This window comes from Salmo salar, chromosome ssa11, assembly GCF_905237065.1.
Source record: "Salmo salar chromosome ssa11, Ssal_v3.1, whole genome shotgun sequence".
NCBI lineage: Eukaryota > Metazoa > Chordata > Actinopteri > Salmoniformes > Salmonidae > Salmo > Salmo salar.
Genome location: NC_059452.1, coordinates 68,216,381 through 68,236,482, shown reverse-complemented (window position 1 = coordinate 68,236,482; position 20,102 = coordinate 68,216,381). Strand labels below are relative to the sequence as shown.

The 20,102-nt window shown below is 43.4% G+C and overlaps 1 protein-coding gene across 1 annotated transcript in view; it reads left to right on the top strand.

Annotated features, from left to right (window-relative positions):
- The window catches only part of LOC106562972 (laminin subunit gamma-3), a 259,791-nt gene extending 243,933 nt beyond the window's left edge, over window positions 1-15,858 (top strand). Inside the window, exons 21-28 of the mRNA XM_014128127.2 lie at window positions 4,228-4,362; window positions 7,879-8,095; window positions 8,213-8,356; window positions 10,237-10,339; window positions 10,889-11,091; window positions 11,294-11,434; window positions 12,722-12,821; window positions 13,975-15,858. Coding sequence (XP_013983602.2) covers window positions 4,228-4,362; window positions 7,879-8,095; window positions 8,213-8,356; window positions 10,237-10,339; window positions 10,889-11,091; window positions 11,294-11,434; window positions 12,722-12,821; window positions 13,975-14,237 — 1,306 coding nt within the window. The 3' untranslated portion in view covers window positions 14,238-15,858. The remainder of the gene's footprint in view (window positions 1-4,227; window positions 4,363-7,878; window positions 8,096-8,212; window positions 8,357-10,236; window positions 10,340-10,888; window positions 11,092-11,293; window positions 11,435-12,721; window positions 12,822-13,974) is intronic.
- Window positions 15,859-20,102: the final 4,244 nt, after the last annotated feature.

Here is a 20,102-nt window from a genome sequence, read left to right as displayed (position 1 = left end):
CACATCTCAACATCAACTGTTCAGAGGAGACTGCATGAATCAGGCCTTCATGGTCAAATTGCTGCAAAGAAACCAATACTAAAGGACGCCAATAAGAAGAAGTGACTTGCTTGGGACAATAAAAGCGAGCAATGGACAGTAGACCAGTGGAAATCTGTCCTTTGGTCTGATGAGTCCAAATGTGAGATTTTTTGTTCCAACCGTCATGTCTTTGTGAGATGCAGATTAGGTGAACGGATGATATCTGCATGTGTGGTTCCTACCGTGAAGCATGAAGGAGGTGGTGTGATGGTGTTGGGGTGCATTGCTGGTGACACTGTCTGTGATTTCTTTAGAATTCAAGGCACACTTAACCAGCATGGCTACCACCGCATTCTGCAGCGATACGCCATCACATCTGGTTTGCGGTTAGTGGGACTATCATTTGTTTTTCAACAGGACAACGACCAAACACACATCCAGGCTGTCTAAGGGCTATTTGAACAAGAAGGAAAGTGATGGAGTGCTGCATCAGATGACCTGGCCTCCACAATCACCTGACCTCAACCCAATTGAGATGGTTTGGGATGAGTTGGACCGCAGAGGGAAGGAAACGCATCCAACAAGTGCTCAGCATATGTAGGAGCTCCTTCAAGACTGTTGGAAAATAATTCCAGGTGAAGCTGGTTGAGAGAATGCCAAGAGTGTGCAAAGCTGTCATCAAGGAAAAGGGTGGCTACTCTGAAGAATCTAAAATATATTTTGATTTGTTTAACACTTTTTGGGTTGATACATGATTCCATGTGTTATTTCATAGTTTTGATGTCTTCACTATTATTCTACAATGTTGAAAATAGTAAAAATAAAGAAAAACCCTTGAATGAGTGGGGTTGTCCAAACTTTTGACTGGTACTGTATATATACACTAACGTTCAAAAGTTTGGGGTCACTTAGAAATGTCCTTGTTTTTGAAAGAAAAGCAATTTTTTTTAGTCCATTTAAAATAACATCAAATTGATCAGAAATACAGCGTAGACATTGTTAATATTGTAAATGACTATTGTAGCTGGAAACGGCTGATTTTTAATAGAATATCTACTTTGGCGTTCAGAGGCCCATTATCAACAATCATCATCTCCTGTGTTCCAATGGTACGTTGTGTTAGCTAATCCAAGTTTATAATTTTAAAAGGCTAACTGATCATTAGAAAACTCTGCCTAGAAGGCCAGCATCCCGGAGTCGCCTCTTCACTGTTGATGTTGAGACTGGTGTTTTGCTGGTACTATTTATGAAGCTGCCAGTTGAGGACTTGTGAGGCGTCTGTTTCTCAAACTAGACACTCTAATGTACTTGTCCTCTTGCTCAGTTGTGCACCGGGTCCTCCCACTCCTCTTTATATTCTGGTTAGATCCAATTTACGCTGTTCTATGAAGGGAGTAGTACACAGCATTAAATGAGATCTTCAGTTTCTTGGCAATTTCTCGCAATTTCTCGCCTTAATTTCTCAGAACAAGAATAGACTGACGAATTTCAGAAGAAAGTTCATTGTTTCTGGCCATGTTGAGCGTGTAATCGAACCCACAAATGCTGATGCTCCAGATACTCAAGTAGTCTAAAGATGACCAGTTTTGTTGCTTCTGTAATCAGCACTACAGTTTTCAGCAGTCTTAGCATAATTGCAAAATTATTTTCTAATGATCAATTAGCCTTTTAAAATGATCAACTTGGATTAGCTAACACAATGTGCCATTGGAACACAGGAGTGATGGTTGCTGATAATGGGCCTCTGTACGCCTATGTACAGTTGAAGTCGGAAGTTTACATACACCTTAGCCAGAATTATTTATTTCAGCTTTTATTTCTTTCATCACATTCCCAGTGGGTCAGAAGTTTACATACACTCAATTAGTATTTGGTAGCATTGCCTTTAAACTGTTTAACTTGGGCCAAACGTTTCGCGTAGCCTTCCACAAGCTTCCCACAATAAGTTGGGTGAATTTTGGCCCATTCCTCCTGACAGAGCTGGTGTAACTGAGTCAGGTTTGTAGGCCTCTTTGCTCGCACATGCTTTTTCAGTTCTGCCTACAAATTTTCTATGGGATTGAGGTCAGCGCGTTGTGATGGCCACTCCAATACCTTGACTTTGTTGTCCTTAAGCCATTTTGCCACAACTTTGGAAGTATGCTTGGGGTCATTGTCCATTTGGAAGACCCATTTGTGACCAAGCTTTAACTTCCTGACTGATGTCTTGCGATGTTGCTTCAATATATCCACATAATTTTCTTACCTCATGATGCCACCTATTTTGTGAAGTGCACCAGTCCCTCCTGTAGCAAAGCACCCCCATAACATGATGCTGCCACCCCCGTGCTTCACGGTTGGGATGGTGTTCTTCGGCTTGCAAGCATCCCCCTTTTTCCTCCAAACATAACAATGGTCATTATGGTCAAACAGTTCTATTTTTGTTTCATCAGACCAGAGGACATTTCTCCAAAAAGTACGATCTTTGTCCCCATGTGCAGTTGCAAACCGTAGTCTGGCTTTTTTAAGGCGGTTTTGGAGCAGTGGCTTCTTCTTTGCTGAGCAGCCTTTCAGGTTATGTCGATATAGGACTTGTTTTACTGTGGATATAGATACTTTTGTACTTGTTTCCTCCAGCATCTTCACAAGGTCCTTTGCTGTTGTTCTGGGATTATTTTGCACTTTTCACATCAAAGTACATTCATCTCTAGCAGACAGAACGTGTCTCCTTCCTGAGCGGTATGACGGCTGCATGGTCCCATGGTGTTTATACTTGCGTACTATTGTTTGTACAGATGAACGTGGTACCTTCAGGTGTTTGGAAATTGCTCCCAAGGATGAACCAGAGTTGTGGAGGTCCACAATTTGTTTTCTGTGGTCTTGACTGATTTCTTTTGATTTTCCCATCATGTCAAGCAATGAGGCACTAAGTTTGAAGATAGGCCTTGAAATACATCCACAGGTACACCTCCAATTGACTCAAACATGTCAATTAGCCTATTCGAAGCTTCTAAATCTATGATATAATTTTCTGGAATTTTTCAAGCAATTTGTGTGAGTAAATGCAACCAACCAACATTGATATGTAAGCAACTCTATCAATATCAAGATTATTATCACTAGCTAAATGCTTGACTCGAACTTACAAACAAATATTTTCCGAGGCTGAAGCTGACAAGAAATAACTACACTGAAAGACCTGCATCGTAGCGTTGTTTTTAGCTGCATCTATGCGTGCAGAACGAATTCTCTACTTCCTGTTTGCGTACAGTCTTTCTAAGTACCAGAAAGCTCCACTAGGGGGCGAATAACACCATGGAACACAATGAAAATCCACCTTAACCATTGTAATAAAATTATCTGTTACCTTCTAACAGGATGGCAGCACACTCCCCGCCTGGTATAATGAAATTGTGCCACTATGAAATAAAACATGTCATAAGAAACAAATAATGTCCTTTTTATTCTTATCTTTTGTCTCAAGGATGCTTCAGAAAGAAGAACAACAATCTCTGAGATTGGTCTTAGAAACACCTTATCAGCTCCTTGCTTGACAATGTTTAGTTTTACTTTCCTAACCTTTTTGTCAGTACTGGTAAAGGTTTTGACCACAAGCCCGACTGGCCAGTCATTTCTGTGCGCCTGACTGTCTTTCAATAAGACAACATCTCCCACTTTTACATTTGGCTTTTCTGCTGTCCATTTTCTGCGTCTCTGCAGCGTTGTCAGGTACTCCTGTCTCCACCTTTTCCAAAAGGTGTCAGCGAGACACTGGACTTGCTGTTTGAAGGCACAGTCAACTTAGTGTATGTAAACTTCTGACCCACTTGAATTGTGATACTGTGAATTATCAGTGAAATAATCTGCCTGTAAACAGTTGTTGGAAAAATTACTTGTGTCATGCACAAAGTAGATGTCCTAATCGACTTGCCAAAACTATAGTTTATTAACAAGAAATTTGTGGAGTGGTTGAAAAACGAGTTTTAATGACTCCAACTTAAGTGTATGTAAACCTCCGATTTCACCTTTAGATATTTCATAAAAATATGGAATTTCCAGCTACAATAGTAATTTACAACATTAACAATGTCTACACTGTATTTCTGATCAACTTGATGTGTGTTTTCTTTCAAAAACAAGGACATTTCTAAGTGACCCCAAACTTTTGAACGGTATTGTATATATATTTTATATGATTCCTTGTCTCTTTCTTTCTCCATCTGTCAGTCACACAGAGATGGCTGGTCATATAGAGTCCATAGCGACCAAGGCTTTCATGGCCTCCAACCAGACCTACTCTCTCCTGATGGACCTACTGGAGGACAACTCTATTGAGGAATACATCAGCAACCTCACGGAGCAGTGAGTAACTAGGCATCACACACACAGGCTGGGAATTGCCAGGGACTTCACACTTTTATCACAATACTTAGGTGCCGATATATGTATTGCGATTCTCACCATTCTATGTGTATTGTTACGAAACCAATAACCAGCCTACTGATTTTGCTGCACTCGTTATGTCTAGGGTTCTTGGGTCTAGTTAACTGGTCTGTAACCTGATTTAAGATGTGCATCTATGTGAGAAATCAGCGTATGCGCCTAGATGTTGAATGTACATGTGCCTAGGGAGGCAACAACCTTACCTTGGTCCAAGGCCAGCTTTACCTTTCTTGACCTCTTGGTCGGCCAGTCCAAGTGGATTGTTATGTGTTCAGATGTATACAAAAGGAAACTACAAACAGGTGTCATGGAAATTACCACTAAGGACCCCAAAGTCAAGCTTAAATTCATTTAAGTTTATTCACGCCAGTGGAGAGATTACAGACAGACAGCACTTCATGTGGAGTTTAGTCAGAAGCTCTGATGAGGTATTTCCCATTCAGTATATTTATACCATCGCTACAGGTTACACAAAGATAGCCAAGTGCATCCTTTCTCTGCATAGCGTTTGCTCCCAGTGACCGGCTGCAGAAGAGGAGAACACCTGGCAACCACAGTCTGGGCGTTCAGCCAATATTTCCACTCCCGCTGACCTTGTGAGAACAAACCTCAGACACCTTGTCTGTCTACAACAGGCACATTTCTAAGTATGCAACAGGTCAAACGTATGATAAGTGTGAGATACTGAAAAAGCAGAAAGAGACATAGTAAAATTCTACTACACTACCACTCCTTTTCTAACTTATTCATGATAATTAACAATATTTTACACGTCTATCAAAAGGGAGGTATCTATACTAAAATTAGAAACTCAAACGGAAAGAGAACACCCAGGAAACAAGTGTGCCTCAAACCTTATTCCATTACCCTTACTGGTAAATACTTTAACAAGGCACAGTACCACTCATTCCATTATCCTTACTGGTAAATACTTTAACAAGGCACAGTAGCACTCATTCTATTATCCTTACTGGTAAATACTTTAACAAGGCACAGTACCACTCATTCCATTATCCTTACTGGTAAATACTTTAACAAGGCACAGTACCACTCATTCTATTATCCTTACTGGTAAATACTTTAACAAGGCACAGTGCCACTGATTCCTGTGTGTTCTCCTCAGGGTAGAACGGCATCTCATGAAAAAATAGCTGATCATCACAGTCTTGCATGGGGGGGGCATTAAACATCAAAACTGCAGTCAGACGAGAAGCTAAAGATGAACAGGCGAGCATCATAATAATATCAACCAGGAAAACTAAACCAACCATAATCCACTGGGCTATCTGTGATCCCCAGGCCCCGAACAAAGCTGTTTTTGCTTTGTCATTATTGCTTTGTCAAAACAAATTAATCAATTTTAGAATATGGCAGTTCATCCTTCCCATGATCCTGACTAGTCTCCCAGTCCCTGCCACTGATAAACATCCCACATCTTGATGCTGCCACCACCATGCTTCAACGTAGGGATGGTATTGGCCAGGTGATGAGCGTTGCCTGTTTTTCTCCAGATGTGATGCTTGGCATTCAGGCCAAAGTGTTCAATCTTGGTTTCATCAAACCAGAGAATCTTTTTTATCATAGTCTGAGAGTCCTTTAGCTGCTTTTTGGCAAACTCCAAGCGGACTGTCATGTGCCTTTTACTGAGGAATGGTTTCCGTCTGGCCACTCTACCATAAAGGCCTAATTGGTGGAGTGATGCAGAGATGGTTGTCCTTCTGGAAGGTTCTCCCATCTCCACAGAGGAACTGGAGCTCTGTCAGAGTGACCACCGGGTTCTTGGTCACCTCCCTGATCAAGGCCCTTCTCCCTCGATTGCTCCGTTTGGCTAGGCGGTCAGCTCTAGGAAGAGTCTTGGTGGTTCCAAACAATTACTTCGACCTCATGGCTTGGTTTTTTTCTCTGACATGCACTGTCAGCCGTGGGACCTTATATAGACAGGTGTGTGCCTTTCCAAATCATGTCCAATCAATTGAATTTACGACAGGTGGACTCCAAATCAAGTTGTAGATACATCTCAAGGATGATCAATGGAGACAGGATGTACCTGAGCTCAATTTCGAGTCTCAAAGCAAACATTTTGAATACTTATGTAAATAAGGTATTTCTGTTTTTATTTTTTATAAATTTGCCAAAATGTAAAAAAATCTGTTTTCGCTTTGTCATTATGGGGTACTGTGTGTAGATTGAAGAGGGAAAAAATGATTTAATTACATTTAGAATAAGGCTGTAATGTAACAAAATGTGGAAATAGTGAAGGGGTCTGAATACTTTCCGTATGTACTGTATGTATATTTTTTACTGCTCTAGGGATGTAACTATTGTTTGGATAACCCTATTTACTATTATGTATTGATTGTATTATTATTACATTTTTTACGCTCAATGTAATGTGCACTACAGAGAACACCGGAAGAAGAATTACAGTAAATTATTGTGGTTTTTGTTTATGTATCAACTAATCCCATAAGGGATGGGATGCCAACTGGAGATTTGACACGAAAATGAAATGTAATTAATTTATTCTCAGACACACCTACACAGTACACGCGCAAATACACACTCTTTATCTCTTCCCCTCTCTCTCTCTCTCTCTCTCTTTCTCTCTCGCTTTCTTGCCGCACCATCCCTCCAACACTGTCTCTCTCTAAAGGCTAACATAAGGTGCGAAAAAGCCTGTTAACCTGCACAGAGCAAGGATAAAAACAGCCATGCCCTAAGAGATGTTCATTGCACCTTGAAGCAATATCTGAACACAGTACCTAATTTCCACAATTTTGTTGCTCCTCTGTCACTCTATATATTTTTCCCAAACAGGGCCCAGAAGTGGTTTAGTTAGCTGTAGCGGTGCCCCACAACAAAATGTCATAAATCTGCCTCTTTTTAGCAGCTCTTTAAGGCACACTGGTTGAGAAAGTAAGACATTTAGTCACAGGGGAACAGCTCTATTCCTTCCTCTTTAAGCCTATTGCTTTCAGGGGCTGCTTTCATGGAGTAGCAGCATGGAGGGAGCAGCATCGCTTAGCATGAGATTGCTCTGAGGATTATCTCAAACGCTCAACGAAAAAATGAAAATCCCTCTGGTGGCCATGCCTCGATGGGAGTGGGTGGGAGGCAAGAAACTTGAAATTGATTTCCTTCATACCAGCACTAGTCTGCTTGGTTCTGGGGAATTCTGTTATTCTTTCAGAGCAATTTGGTGGGTGGGTGGGTGGGTAGATAGAAATCAGGGAGTGTGTGCACACATGTGTCCATTGATAACTATGAGGGACACTCAAGAATCAAAACACTGAACGATCTAACCTCTTTCTCTCCCTCTTCACCCTCCCCTTTCTTTCTCTCTCTCTCGCTCTCTATTTTTCTTTCTCTCTTTCTCTCTCCCCCTTTGCCCTCTCTCTCCCTTTCTATTTCTCTCTCTTTCTATCTCTCTTTCAGAATGGCAGACATGCAGCAGATAAAGGAGAATTTGACGGCCCAGGTGAATGAGACTCTAGCCAATCAGTTGTCTCTGGAGGAGGAGTCTGCTGAGATCATGGTTGCCTTTGTTAACCTCACATCCTCCATATTGGAGCTGTCCAAAAATTTCCCCAACCCCACATCAGGAACCAACCAATTAGACCCCAGCCTCAGATCGGGTGCCAACCAAACAGAGGTCAGTGGCTACGAGGGTCAGGGGTAACAAGAATTCATTGTACTCTCAAGTTGACTGACCAAAGGAATGGATGGAATGATGGATGAATGGATCACTGCTGTGCGTCCCTTCCCTCAGGGTGTTGAGCTGAGCAACAGGACATCTGAGCTGGCGTTCCATGTCCAGTCTAAAGAAGAACTGGCCAGTAAGATCAAAGAGGAGATGGAGCCTCGAATACAGACCGCCCACAACAACATTGCTGCCGTACAGGACATGCACAAGGTATCGTCACACTACAGTAGATTATCTTCACACTACAGTAGATTATCTTCACACTACAGTAGATCATGATGTCAGAATTGCCTTTATTTATTTATTTACATGTACCCAAAATTTGACCTGGTGAAATGGTGCTAACAACAATAAACAGAATACACTGTACCAATAGACAAAATAATTGACACATAATCCACATGCAGTGTCAGTCTGTAAACTACAGATATTGGGGGCTGCATCATTCGTGTTTTCTCATGTTAAGCCTGACAATTCACAAAGCTATACAAGGTGCCGCAATGCTGACATTTAGACTGCTGGCTGGCGGCAATAATGTAATTATTTGCTCAGTAATACAAGTTGGAAAATCAAACAATGCGGATTGTATAATACATTTTCGATGCAGCTGCATACTAACAAGCTACCAATAGATTTTTCTAGAATATACAACTGTCCTGTATAGCCTACATGAACCTGCACGACATGAGCCATCCTTGCGCTATCTCCCAGCTTGGATGGAAAGTAGGGGTGCCTAAACCCATCCTATTAATGCCAAATAATACAGTCAGTCCACCCTCAAAACACTAGCTTACTAGGGATCGTTTTATTATGCAGTGTAGCCTACTATCTATAGCTCGTATTTAGCTGCTATTTATACACTTTTTATAAAAAATTACACATCAAATAGCCTAACAATTCTCCTGAATTATTCCTTGTGGCGTCTCTCTCTGTGTCTGTCTCTTTTTCTCTTTTTGTCTCTTAGAAAAAAGTTTCTATGTGTCTGTGCATGTTTGTAGTAGCTCCAGTATGCAACTGCGTCACCTTGTATTTTTGTGCTCAAATATTTTCACCACGGCCTGTAGGCCTAGTTTGCGGGCCCGACTGTTTTCTATACATAGTCTATATATAGTCTTTCCTTAGACATTGTGCATTGTATGTCCATTGGGCTGCATACAATTAAAGCTTAGACTTGCATGGCAACATAAATTGTACCAGAGATAAGGGATTGTTTATATTGCAACCACACAAATCGCCGGTTCACCAGTATGAACGAAATCGCAAACCACTTTTTTTTTTGCCTTCAAGAACTGTTAAAAAAGATAGTCTGTCCGTATCTGGCTGTCCAGCATCCAGATGACCTGTCCCCAGAGCTTCCTGCACAGTTAATCTCTTTTCATAACCTGTTGAGGCTCATTTAAAGATGTTGCAGAACTGCTAATCAACACTTCCTTCTGCCCAGTTTCCCTAATGTTGCTATGGTAATCAATCTGTTTTTAACCATCCCTGTAACTGTCGCTTCTGCAGAGAGATCGTTTTCTAAACTAAAACTAGTAAAGAACTACCTAAGAACAAAGCATTAGGCTCTGTCTGACTGCACTGGCGCCGTCATAGCGTTGAACACGACATTTGTTCACCGATATCCCCTTACTTTGAATCAGTTCAATAATGTATTTTTCAAAGCCTGAGGCACTTGGATCAGTCACATTCTTGAAGCCCAAATAACAGGGGTTACTGTGTGACATCGATGACAGGCACATGAGCCCCCAGAGCTCGTTGCCCCCCCCCGCCTTGCGGGGGCTGTGGGGGTGTCTGGTACACCAGTGAGTACCCCCAACAGTGCACATGTTTGTTGTAGCCCCAGACAAACACACCTGATTCAGCTCATAGAGGGCTTGATGATTAGTTGACAAGTTGAATCAGGTGTGTTTGTCTGGGCTTAATACAAATTGTAGGCTACTGTTGGGGTACTCGAGAACTGGAGTTCGGAAACACTGCAGTAGATGGTAGATGCTTCTGGTCAGGTTGTTGTGCAGTCTAATGTCACTCATGTCCCTGAGGTTCTGTGAGGTTCACTCCCCCTTCTCTCTCCATCCCTGGTGCCTCTGCAGCTGACAGTTCAAGCCCAGGGGTCAAAGGTCATTGCCCTGTCATCGGTGGTGACAGGGAAGGAAGTGGAGTCAGAGGCCATTACCCTGCGGAGAGAACTGGAAGGTGACATTTACAACATTTTGTATTTGTTTCCATTTCTGTCGTTTTACATTTCCGACAGTTTGCTTAGTTTTCGCATCCCTATCACTGCAATAGCAGCCCACAGAGTTATTCCAATCAAATCGAGAGAAAAAAATAATACTGAGAAAAACAACTATAACCCAAATGTAACCATTACGAATGTGTCTCACCCTGTTACGCTCCACTTGTCATTTTGTGTGGGGAGTAAGAGCATCTGCGATTGTGGTCTCAAATGCACTTTCAGTTTCACAGCCTTCAATTCATTATAATAATATGTTCACTGTTTATAAAAATAAAAAAAACAAGGTGCCACTTTGGATTTGTTGTTGGAAATGTCATCAGGGGAATCTGAGTAAAATGGAATATAGTGGAATGGAACTAAAAGTAATATTTTCTCACTAACTGTGTACTAGTACATAGATTGTGTGAAATAAAATAAAATAGAATAGTCTTACAATACCTATTGTCAGTTATTATCACTTCTGTAACCATGTCGCTGGCCAACCTGCCTTGCCGCTCTCCATCCCTCAGACATGCAGAGAGAGTGGCCTCAAAGGCAGGCCCAGACGAAGGCTGCTCTGAAGAGGGAGAGGCTGCTGAGGGAGAAGATTCTGGAAGACGTCAGTAAAAAGGTGAACCAGACCAAGCGAGTCCTTAGGCCTGCCTTGGAGAGCGCTACCCTCTCCAACGCTACCGCACAACAGGCAAAACACACCGCAAACGCCCTGTCTAAAGTAAGTATGGGTGTGGAGGGGGGGCATAGATGTGTGTGTGTGTTGTGCGTGTGTGCATGCGTGAGCTATGTTTCCAACTCACCCTGTGGGTTGAGCAATGAAATTCCATTCACATAACACACCTCACCCCTCGGAACCATGTTCATTTGTCTCTTTCCTTTATTCTTCATATTCCTCTGTCTGTGTTTTTCTCTGAGCCCAGGAGGCCAAGGCCACCCTAACCCAGGGCAAGCACACAAGGACATTGTCTGCCCAGCTCAGCTCATCTGTAGACATAACCCTGCAGCAGCTGGCTGAGCAGGAGAACCACACTGTTCACGCACAAACCCAGCTAAACGCAGAGGTATAACCAAAACACAGCCACTAATCAACCACACTGCCCAGGCACAAGCACAACTCAATGTAGAGGTATAACCAAAACACGTGACTCAGAAATTAGGGAGAGAGATTTTTATTTCGAGAAGAATGGATAAACTACTTAAGGATACTACAGTTGTCATGTTTCACTTTGTGTCCATACAGCAGAGGCTGGTGCTCTCACATAAGTTGAATTTTATCTTTTCGATTTTTATCATTTTAATTCTGATTTTTATGATTAACCACGTGACAATGATTTTGAGAAACTAAAACGTTATTATTGAAATGAAACTGGTCCATTAAAATACGCATTTGAAAATCATGACTGGCATGCAGATCAGTAGAAATGGTACGATAAATTGTAAACTTCCCCAAACTACTGTTCGCTGCTCTGGCACCCCTATGGTGGAACAAGCTCCCTCACGACGCCAGGACAGCGGAGTCAATCACCACCTTCCGGAGACACCTGAAACCCCACCTCTTTAAGGAATACCTAGGATAGGATAAAGTAATCCCCCCCCCCCCCCCCCCTAAAAGATTTAGATGCACTATTGTAAAGTGGTTGTTCCACTGGATATCATAAGGTGAATGCACCAATTTGTAAGTCGCTCTGGATAAGAGCGTCTGCTAAATGACTTAAATGTAAATGTAAACTTGAAACTTGAAACTATGGTCTTTACTATAACACCCATAAAAAAAAATGTGGAGGTCCCGTGAAAAAACCCTGCCCCCCTCTATAGAAATCAAATGCCCATCCAACTGATTAGTCCTGTCGCCAGACCTACCCGCCTCTGTTTTGGTAAAAAGCTGAGGGATGGGCCTGGAAAAATGTAACCACTCTCAAATTCATAGACTGAGCTATGGATGCAAGGACTGACCATCCATGATATCAACATGATTGTTTTAACCATGATTTGAAGCTATACAGTGTTTGATTACATTTACGTTGTTCACAAATATTGGGGGATTTTATATATATATATATCTTGGGTTCTGATGAGTACGACAGTTGATCTCGGCTCATGAGGCATTTAAAAGTTATATTCTTCAAGATTCAATGGGTATACAGTATATCAAACAAGTCCAGAAATTGTTGTATAAACTAAGGATTCTAGCTTTAAGGTCTTGGTGAACAGTTACTTAGTAGAATCAGATGTGCTAAAGGAGGGTTGGACTGAAAACATACAGGATGGTAGATCTCCAGGAAGAGGGTTGGAAAGCCCTGATCTATGCACGTGATGTCACTGTATATTTCTCCCTCTGTGATCACCAGCCTGTAGAGTCTCTGGCCAGTGTAAAGGTGAACATCCAGACAGCTAAGCTTCAGCTTGAGGCCTACTCCCTCACACTCACCCAGCTCGTCAGTAAAATAGGTAAGTTCAAACCTGCTGACGTTTACTTGTCTGTCCCAAAAGGAATCCTACTCCCAATATAGTGCACTACCTTTGGGCCCATCAGGTCAAAAGAAGAACAGTAGGGTGCCATTTGGGATGCACATCAATTTCATGCAATAACAAATGCAACATGTCAGATCAACCAGAAACGTCTACACTTACATGTTACTGCCCTCGCCACTGATCAGACTTGACTTCCATCCAGTCAGTCATATGTCAGAAAGAGAAGTCAGAATGGTCATTAGTAAATTGGTCCAAATGGATTTCTCAGATGGAGAAGGATTATCCTGACCTCAACCCACAACTCTATCAATGAGATAATTAAGCAATAACACACGAGGGGGTGTGCCTGGATACAGCCCTTAGCCATGTTATATTGGCCATATATCACAAACCTCAGAGATGCCATATTGCTATTATAAATTGGTTACCAACGTAATTAGAGCAGTAAAAATAACTGTTTTGTCATACCTGTGGCATACGGTCTGATATACCATGGCTGTCAGCCAATCAGCATTCAGGGCTCAAACCACCCAGTTTATAAATTCATACATACACTGGTATAATTAATCAAAATTAAACCCCCCAAAATATTGCTATAGTTTTATTGAGTTAAATGCAGTAACTAGCTGTACAGGTATTGATTACATGGTTTTCCACAGTTCCCATCTGGCCCTGTTAATGAGTCACTTGTAGCTGGCGGGGTGTGTGGCACGATCCTGATGGAGAAATGTCCCTCTGTTAACCCCGTTATTGGGTGGGCACAACATGGTGGCACACAGACGTCACAAGACAAGAGCCCTGCTGATGGCAAAAGTTTAATACTACACTCTTAGAAAAAAGGGTTTCAAAAGGGTTCTTCAGCTGTCCCCATAGGAAAACCCTTTTTGGTTCCAAGTAGAACTATTTTGGGAACCATAAAGGGTTCTTCAAAGGGTTATCCTATGGGGACAGCCAAAGAACCCTTTTAGGTTCTAGATAGCAATTTTTTTACTAAGAGTGTAGGCCTGCTCAATACTCCTAGCTTTAACATACCCTGTTCATCCCTCCTTCTGTGTCTCACGCTTTTTCAAAATAACTCCTGAAAGTACAATGTAGTACCTCAAATACTCTGTTGTTTTCTGTTGACCAGATGGGAGCATGGCGCTGGAACGGTTTGAACGTATACTGAGTGAGACGGCGATGCGGTTGAGTGTTCTGCGTGGCAGCGTGGAGAGCCCGGCCCTGAACGGGAAGATCCAGACCCTACGATCAGCCGCCCAGGACCAGGAGAGCCAGCTGACCCACCTAGAACAGGACCTGCAAGAGATCAGACAGGAGAGAGACAGTCTGAAGGACATTGCCCTGCACCTGCCCCAGACCTGCCCTCAGGCCTCGGGGATAGAGGGACACTAGGATCGGGGAACCAGGAGGACACTAGAGCCCTTTTCCATGCATTCTACCGCCTTCCTGGTGTAAAACACTCGTTCACACCACTTCAATGATTTAAAAGAGAGGGCATAGGAAGGTGAAGAGAGGACTACTAGGGCCACAGATGGTGGATAGGACACTGGTGTTTGAATTATTTAGGGGAGATAATTTCTCAGTCCCAAATTGCACCCTATTCCATATAGTGCACTACTTTTGACCAGGGCCCATAGGGCAAAAGTAGTGCACTGTATAGGTATTAGGGTGCCATTTGGGACACAGACATAGATGAGGAGTGTAGGTGGAATCATCCAGGTAGCCTTCTTAGTTTGTTCTTCAGTACTGCGGTTGTGCATCCCCCTTTTCTGCAGTACAGTCACACAGTTCTACCACTTTGTCTCTGTACTTTTCAAACTTTCACTTATACTATACTGACCTGGCTGATACCGTCAGTAGCACTAAATCAAATCAAATCGTGTTGGTCATATACACATATTTAGCAGATATGCAGCCATAAGCGGTTTTCCATGCCATTGCCCCCTTTCAACTTCCACCATCATTATCACGTTCTTTCTTTTTATTCTACCCCTCACTCCTTTTTGGCTTTAACCATCCTCTCTCCTGTTCTAGCCTCTTAATCCCCTCTCTCCATCCCTCCTTCTATATCCATATCACCCCTGCCCTGTTTCCTTAGTGTTTATGTTCATTCTCATTTCATTTCCCCCTTCATATTTCCAACAACATTTTAAGTTGAATTAATCTGTGAATAATAACAGTCTCCTAGCTCCCTGTTCCACATCCCACAGTGTGTTCTATCAAGTTTTAAATCATGCTGATTTTCCACTTTGGGGGAAGGACTGTCTGAGCTGTGGCGCTTCTCCAATCTGACACATTCATTTACACTTGAGTTATTTTTCATCAGCCCACCATAATTAACAATTAGTCATTTTGCCCTCTGTAGGGTTCAGCCTTCTACTGCACACACACACACAGACAGACACACACACACACACATAGTTTGGGATTCTGCGTGTGCCCCTCGCTTTTCCTCAATCTCCTTTTTTCGCTTTTCTCTAAAATGTTCTACCTCTCTCTCTATCTTTCTTTCTCTCTCTCTTTCTCTCTTTGAGAAAATGATCTTCTCTTGTCTGGCAAATGGAAAAGGACTATAACAGCCTAACTGTTTGTTTGTTCTATGTGGGTACCTGAGGCTGGAATACCTGCTGAATTATGGAAAATATAGAAATGGGACCTCTGCAAAGACTATGTTCCATTTCAGCAGGTGATTGTATTTTGTCAGACAACAAATAGTATATGATTGGTTTTGTGTTTTAGATAATAGCCAGAAAAAACTGTTGAAAGCAAAAAATGATAATAAAATGGATTGTGGGTGTGTGTGTGCGTGCGCATGTTCGTGTGATTTTGTAAACAACATCTCTTTGCAATATCTCCTTCTAGCCACATATTGGTGCTGTTTACTACTATTGAATAAACTAGCACAGCAATTGCCATAGACAAAACTGTATAATGAACACCTATAAATGTATACTGAGTCAAATATCGATGATGAAATTGTATAAATAAAATTGTTATTACATTAATAACTTCAGACTTGATGGGACTATATTTCTGTTCAATATTGGATCACTTGTTGGAGATCAAACTGACATAAAACCTCCATGCAGTTATTGCATTTACCACACGGAGGAGACAAACAATCACTAGAATTCCTGGCAAGCCAGAGAACATCACTTGCTGTGTGTTGACCCACTGGTGGAATGATATATACAGTCAAACGTTTGGACACACCTACTCATTCAAGGGTTTTTCTTTATTTTTACTATTTTCTACATTGTAGAATAATAGTGAAGACATCAAAACTACAAAATAACACATATGGAATCATGTAGTAACCAAAAAAGTGTTAAACAAATCAAAATATATTTTAGATTTTAGATTATTCAAAGTAGCCACCCTTTGTGTCTCACAAAGACACGGCGTTGCAACCAGAAATCACTCATCAGACTAAAGGAAAGATTTCCACCGGTCTAATGTCCATTGCTCGTGTTTCTTGGCACAAGCAAGTCTCTTCTTGTTGTCCTTTAGTAGCGGTTTCTTTGCACCAATTCGACCATGAAGGCCTGATTTACACAGTCTCCTCTGAACAGATGATGTTGAGATGTGTCTGTTACTTGAACTCTTTGAAGCATTTATTTGGGCTGCAATTTGAGGCTGGTAACTAATGAACTTATCCTATGCAACAGAGGTAACTCTGGGTCTTCCTTTCCTGTGGATGTCCTCATGAGAGCCAGTTATATCATAGCGCTTCATGTTTTTTGTGACTGCACTTGAAGAAACGTTCAAAGTTCTTGAAATTTTATGGATTGACTGACCTTCATGTCTTAAAGTAATGATGCTCTCGTTTCTCTTTGCTTATTTGAGCTGTTCTTGCCATACTATGGACTTGGTCTTTTACCAAATAGGGCTCTCTAACTTGTCACAAGCACAACTGATTGGCTCAAACCCATTAAGAAGGAAAGGAATTCCACAACTTAACAAGGCAAACCTGTTCATTGAAATGCCTTCCAGTTGACCACCTCATTAAGCTTGTTGAGAGAATACCAAGAGTGTGCAAAGCTGTCATCAGGGAAAATGGTGGATACTTTGAAGAATCTGAAATATAATACACTGCTCAAAAAAAGAAAGGGAACACTTAAACAACACAATGTAACTCCAAGTCAATCACACTTCTGTGAAATCAAACTGTCCACTTAGGAAGCAACACTGATTTACAATAAATTTCACATGCTGTTGTGCAAATGGAATAGACAACAGGTGGAAATTATAGGCAATTAGCAAGACACCCCCAATAAAGGAGTGGTTCTGCAGGTGGGGACCACAGACCACTTCTCAGTTCCTATGCTTCCTGGCTGAAGTTTTGGTCACTTTTTAATGCTGGCGGTGCTTTCACACTAATGGTAGCATGAGACGGAGTCTACAACCCACACAAGTGGCTCAGGTAGTGCAGCTCATCCAGGATGGCACATCAATGCGAGCTGTGGCAAGAAGGTTTGCTGTGTCTGTCAGCGTAGTGTACAGAGCATGGAGGCGCTACCAGGAGGCAGGCCAGTACATCAGGAGACGTGGAGGAGGCCGTAGGAGAGCAACAACCCAGCAGCAGGACCGCTACCTCCGCCTTTGTGCAAGGAGGAGCAGGAGAAGCACTGCCAGAGCCCTGCAAAATGACCTCCAGCAGGCCACAAATGTGCATCTGTCTGCTCAAACGGTCAGAAACAGACTCCATGAGGTTGCTATGAGGGCCCGACGTCCACAGGTGGGGGTTGTGCTTACAGCCCAACACCGTGCAGGACGTTTGGCATTTGCCAGAGAACACCAAGATTGGCAAATTCGCCACTGGCGCCCTGTGCTCTTCACAGATGAAAGCAGGTTCACACTGAGCACGTGACAGACATGACAGAGTCTGGAGACGCCGTGGAGAACGTTCTGCTGCCTGCAACATCCTCCAGCATGACCGGTTTGGCGGTGGGTCAGTCATGGTGTGGAGTGGCATTTCTTTGGGGGGCCGCACAGCCCTCCATGTGCTCACCAGAGGTAGCCTGACTGCCATTAGGTACCAAGATGAGATCCTCAGACCCCTTGTGAGACCATATGCAGGTGCGGTTGGCCCTGGGTTCCTCCTAATGCAAGACAATGCTAGACCTCATGTGGCTGGAGTGTGTCAGCAGTTCCTGCAAGAGGAAGGCATTGATGCTATGGACTGGCCCGCCCGTTCCCTAGACCTGAATCCAATTGAGCACATCTGGGACATCATGTCTCGCTTCATCCACCAACGCCACGTTGCACCACATACTGTCCAGGAGTTGGCGGATGCTTTAGTCCAGGTCTGGGAGGAGATCCCTCAGGAGACCATCCGCCACCTCATCAGGAGCATGCCCAGGCGTTGTAGGGAGGTCATACAGGCATGTGGAGGCCACACACACTACTGAGCCTCATTTTGACTTGTTTTAAGGACATTACATCAAAGTTGGATCAGCCTGTAGTGTGGTTTTCCACTTTAATTTTGAGTGTGACTCCAAATTCTATATGTGTTATTTCGTAGTTTTGATATCTTCACTATTATTCTACAATGTAGAAAATAGTAAAAATAAAGAAAAACCCTTGAATGTGTAGGTGTGTCCAAACTTTTGACTGGTACTGTACATGAAGCTGGGACCTCCACACTCTACTTCATATAGCTGTACTGCAGAAAGCTCAGCATGATCTTAAACCCATACATTCTTAATGTATAACGACACAGGACGAGACACAAATGCAGACACAGGAGGCAGATGGTTCAAGTCTCCGACATTTATTAATAGACAAGGGGCAGGCGGGCTCAGGATCAGGGCAGCCAGAAAAGGTCGGAACCGTGAGAACTAGAAAACAGGTACTAGAAAAACTGGAAAGCGTGCTGGTAAGCTTGACGAGACAAGACGAACTGGCAACAAACAAACAGAAACCACCGGTATAAATGCACAGGGGATAATGGGAACAAATGGGAGACACCTGGTGGGGGGTGGAGACAAGCACAAGACAGGTGAAACAGTTCAGCGTGTGACTGTACCCACCCCCACCTGGTGTCCTACCCGGGCACATACTTGGTTGACCAGGATGCCTGCTGTGAAAGTCAGTGATGGGGACCGGGTCCAGGATGTCCTTAGCAGGGACCCAGCACCTCTCTTCCAGGCCATTACCCTCCCAGTCAACCAGTTACTGGACACCCCTGCCCCAAGCTTGAACCCTCAGAAGGCGTCTCGCCGTGTATGCCGGGTGGCCATCAATGAGACGGGGAGGGAGGGTGGGCCTGGAAACAGGAGACAAAGGGCTGTGAGACACAGTTTTAATCTTAGACACATGAAAAGTGAGATGTATACGGAGGGTGCGGGGCAACAGAAGACGAACAGCAGTGGGTCTAAGGATTTTAGAGATGGGAAAGGGGCCGATAAAGCGGGGGGAAAGTTTACAGGATTCCACCCTTAGGGGCAGATCCTGAGTGGAGAGCCATACCCTCTGCCCGAGAAGATAGCGGGGAGCCGGGGTCTGGTGGCGGTCCACTTGACGCCGATACCTGGAGGTGGTCTTAAAAAGAGCGGACCGGGCTCTATTCCAGGTACGCCGACAGCGATGGACAAACATCTGGGCTGAGGGTAAGTTGACATCTTCCTTTTGCTCTGGAAAGAGCGGAGGCTGGTAACCCAGGGAACACTCGAAAGAAGAGAGCCCAGTGGCCAAGCAGGGAAGGGTGTTCCCGGGCGTACTCCACCCACACGAGTTGCTGGCTCCAGGTGGTGGGATAGGCCGAGATGAGGCACCGAAGAGTCGTCTCCAGGTCCTGATTGGCACCTCCAACTGGCTGTTGGACTGAGGCTGAAACCCGGACAACAGGCTGGCCAACGACCCAATGAGGGTGCAGAATGCCTTCCAGAATTGGGATGAGGACTGAGGACCACAATCAGAGACCATGTCAACTGGAAGTCCATGGATTCGGAAGACGTGCTGCACCATGAGCTGGAGCGACCCCTTGGCTGAAGGTAACTTAGGGAGGGGAATGAAATGGGTGGCTTTAGAAAACCTATCCACCATTGTAAGGATGGTGTTGTTGCTATCAGACGGAGGGAGAGCAGTGACAAAGTCCAGGGATATATGGGAACAGAGGCAATGAGGCACAGGGAGTGGTTGAAGGAGGCCAGCTGGAGCTTGCCTCTGAGTCTTGTTCTGAGCGCACACAGTGCAGGTGGCAACGAATGTCGAGACGTCAGAAACCATAGTGGGCCACCAAAAACATTGTTGGAT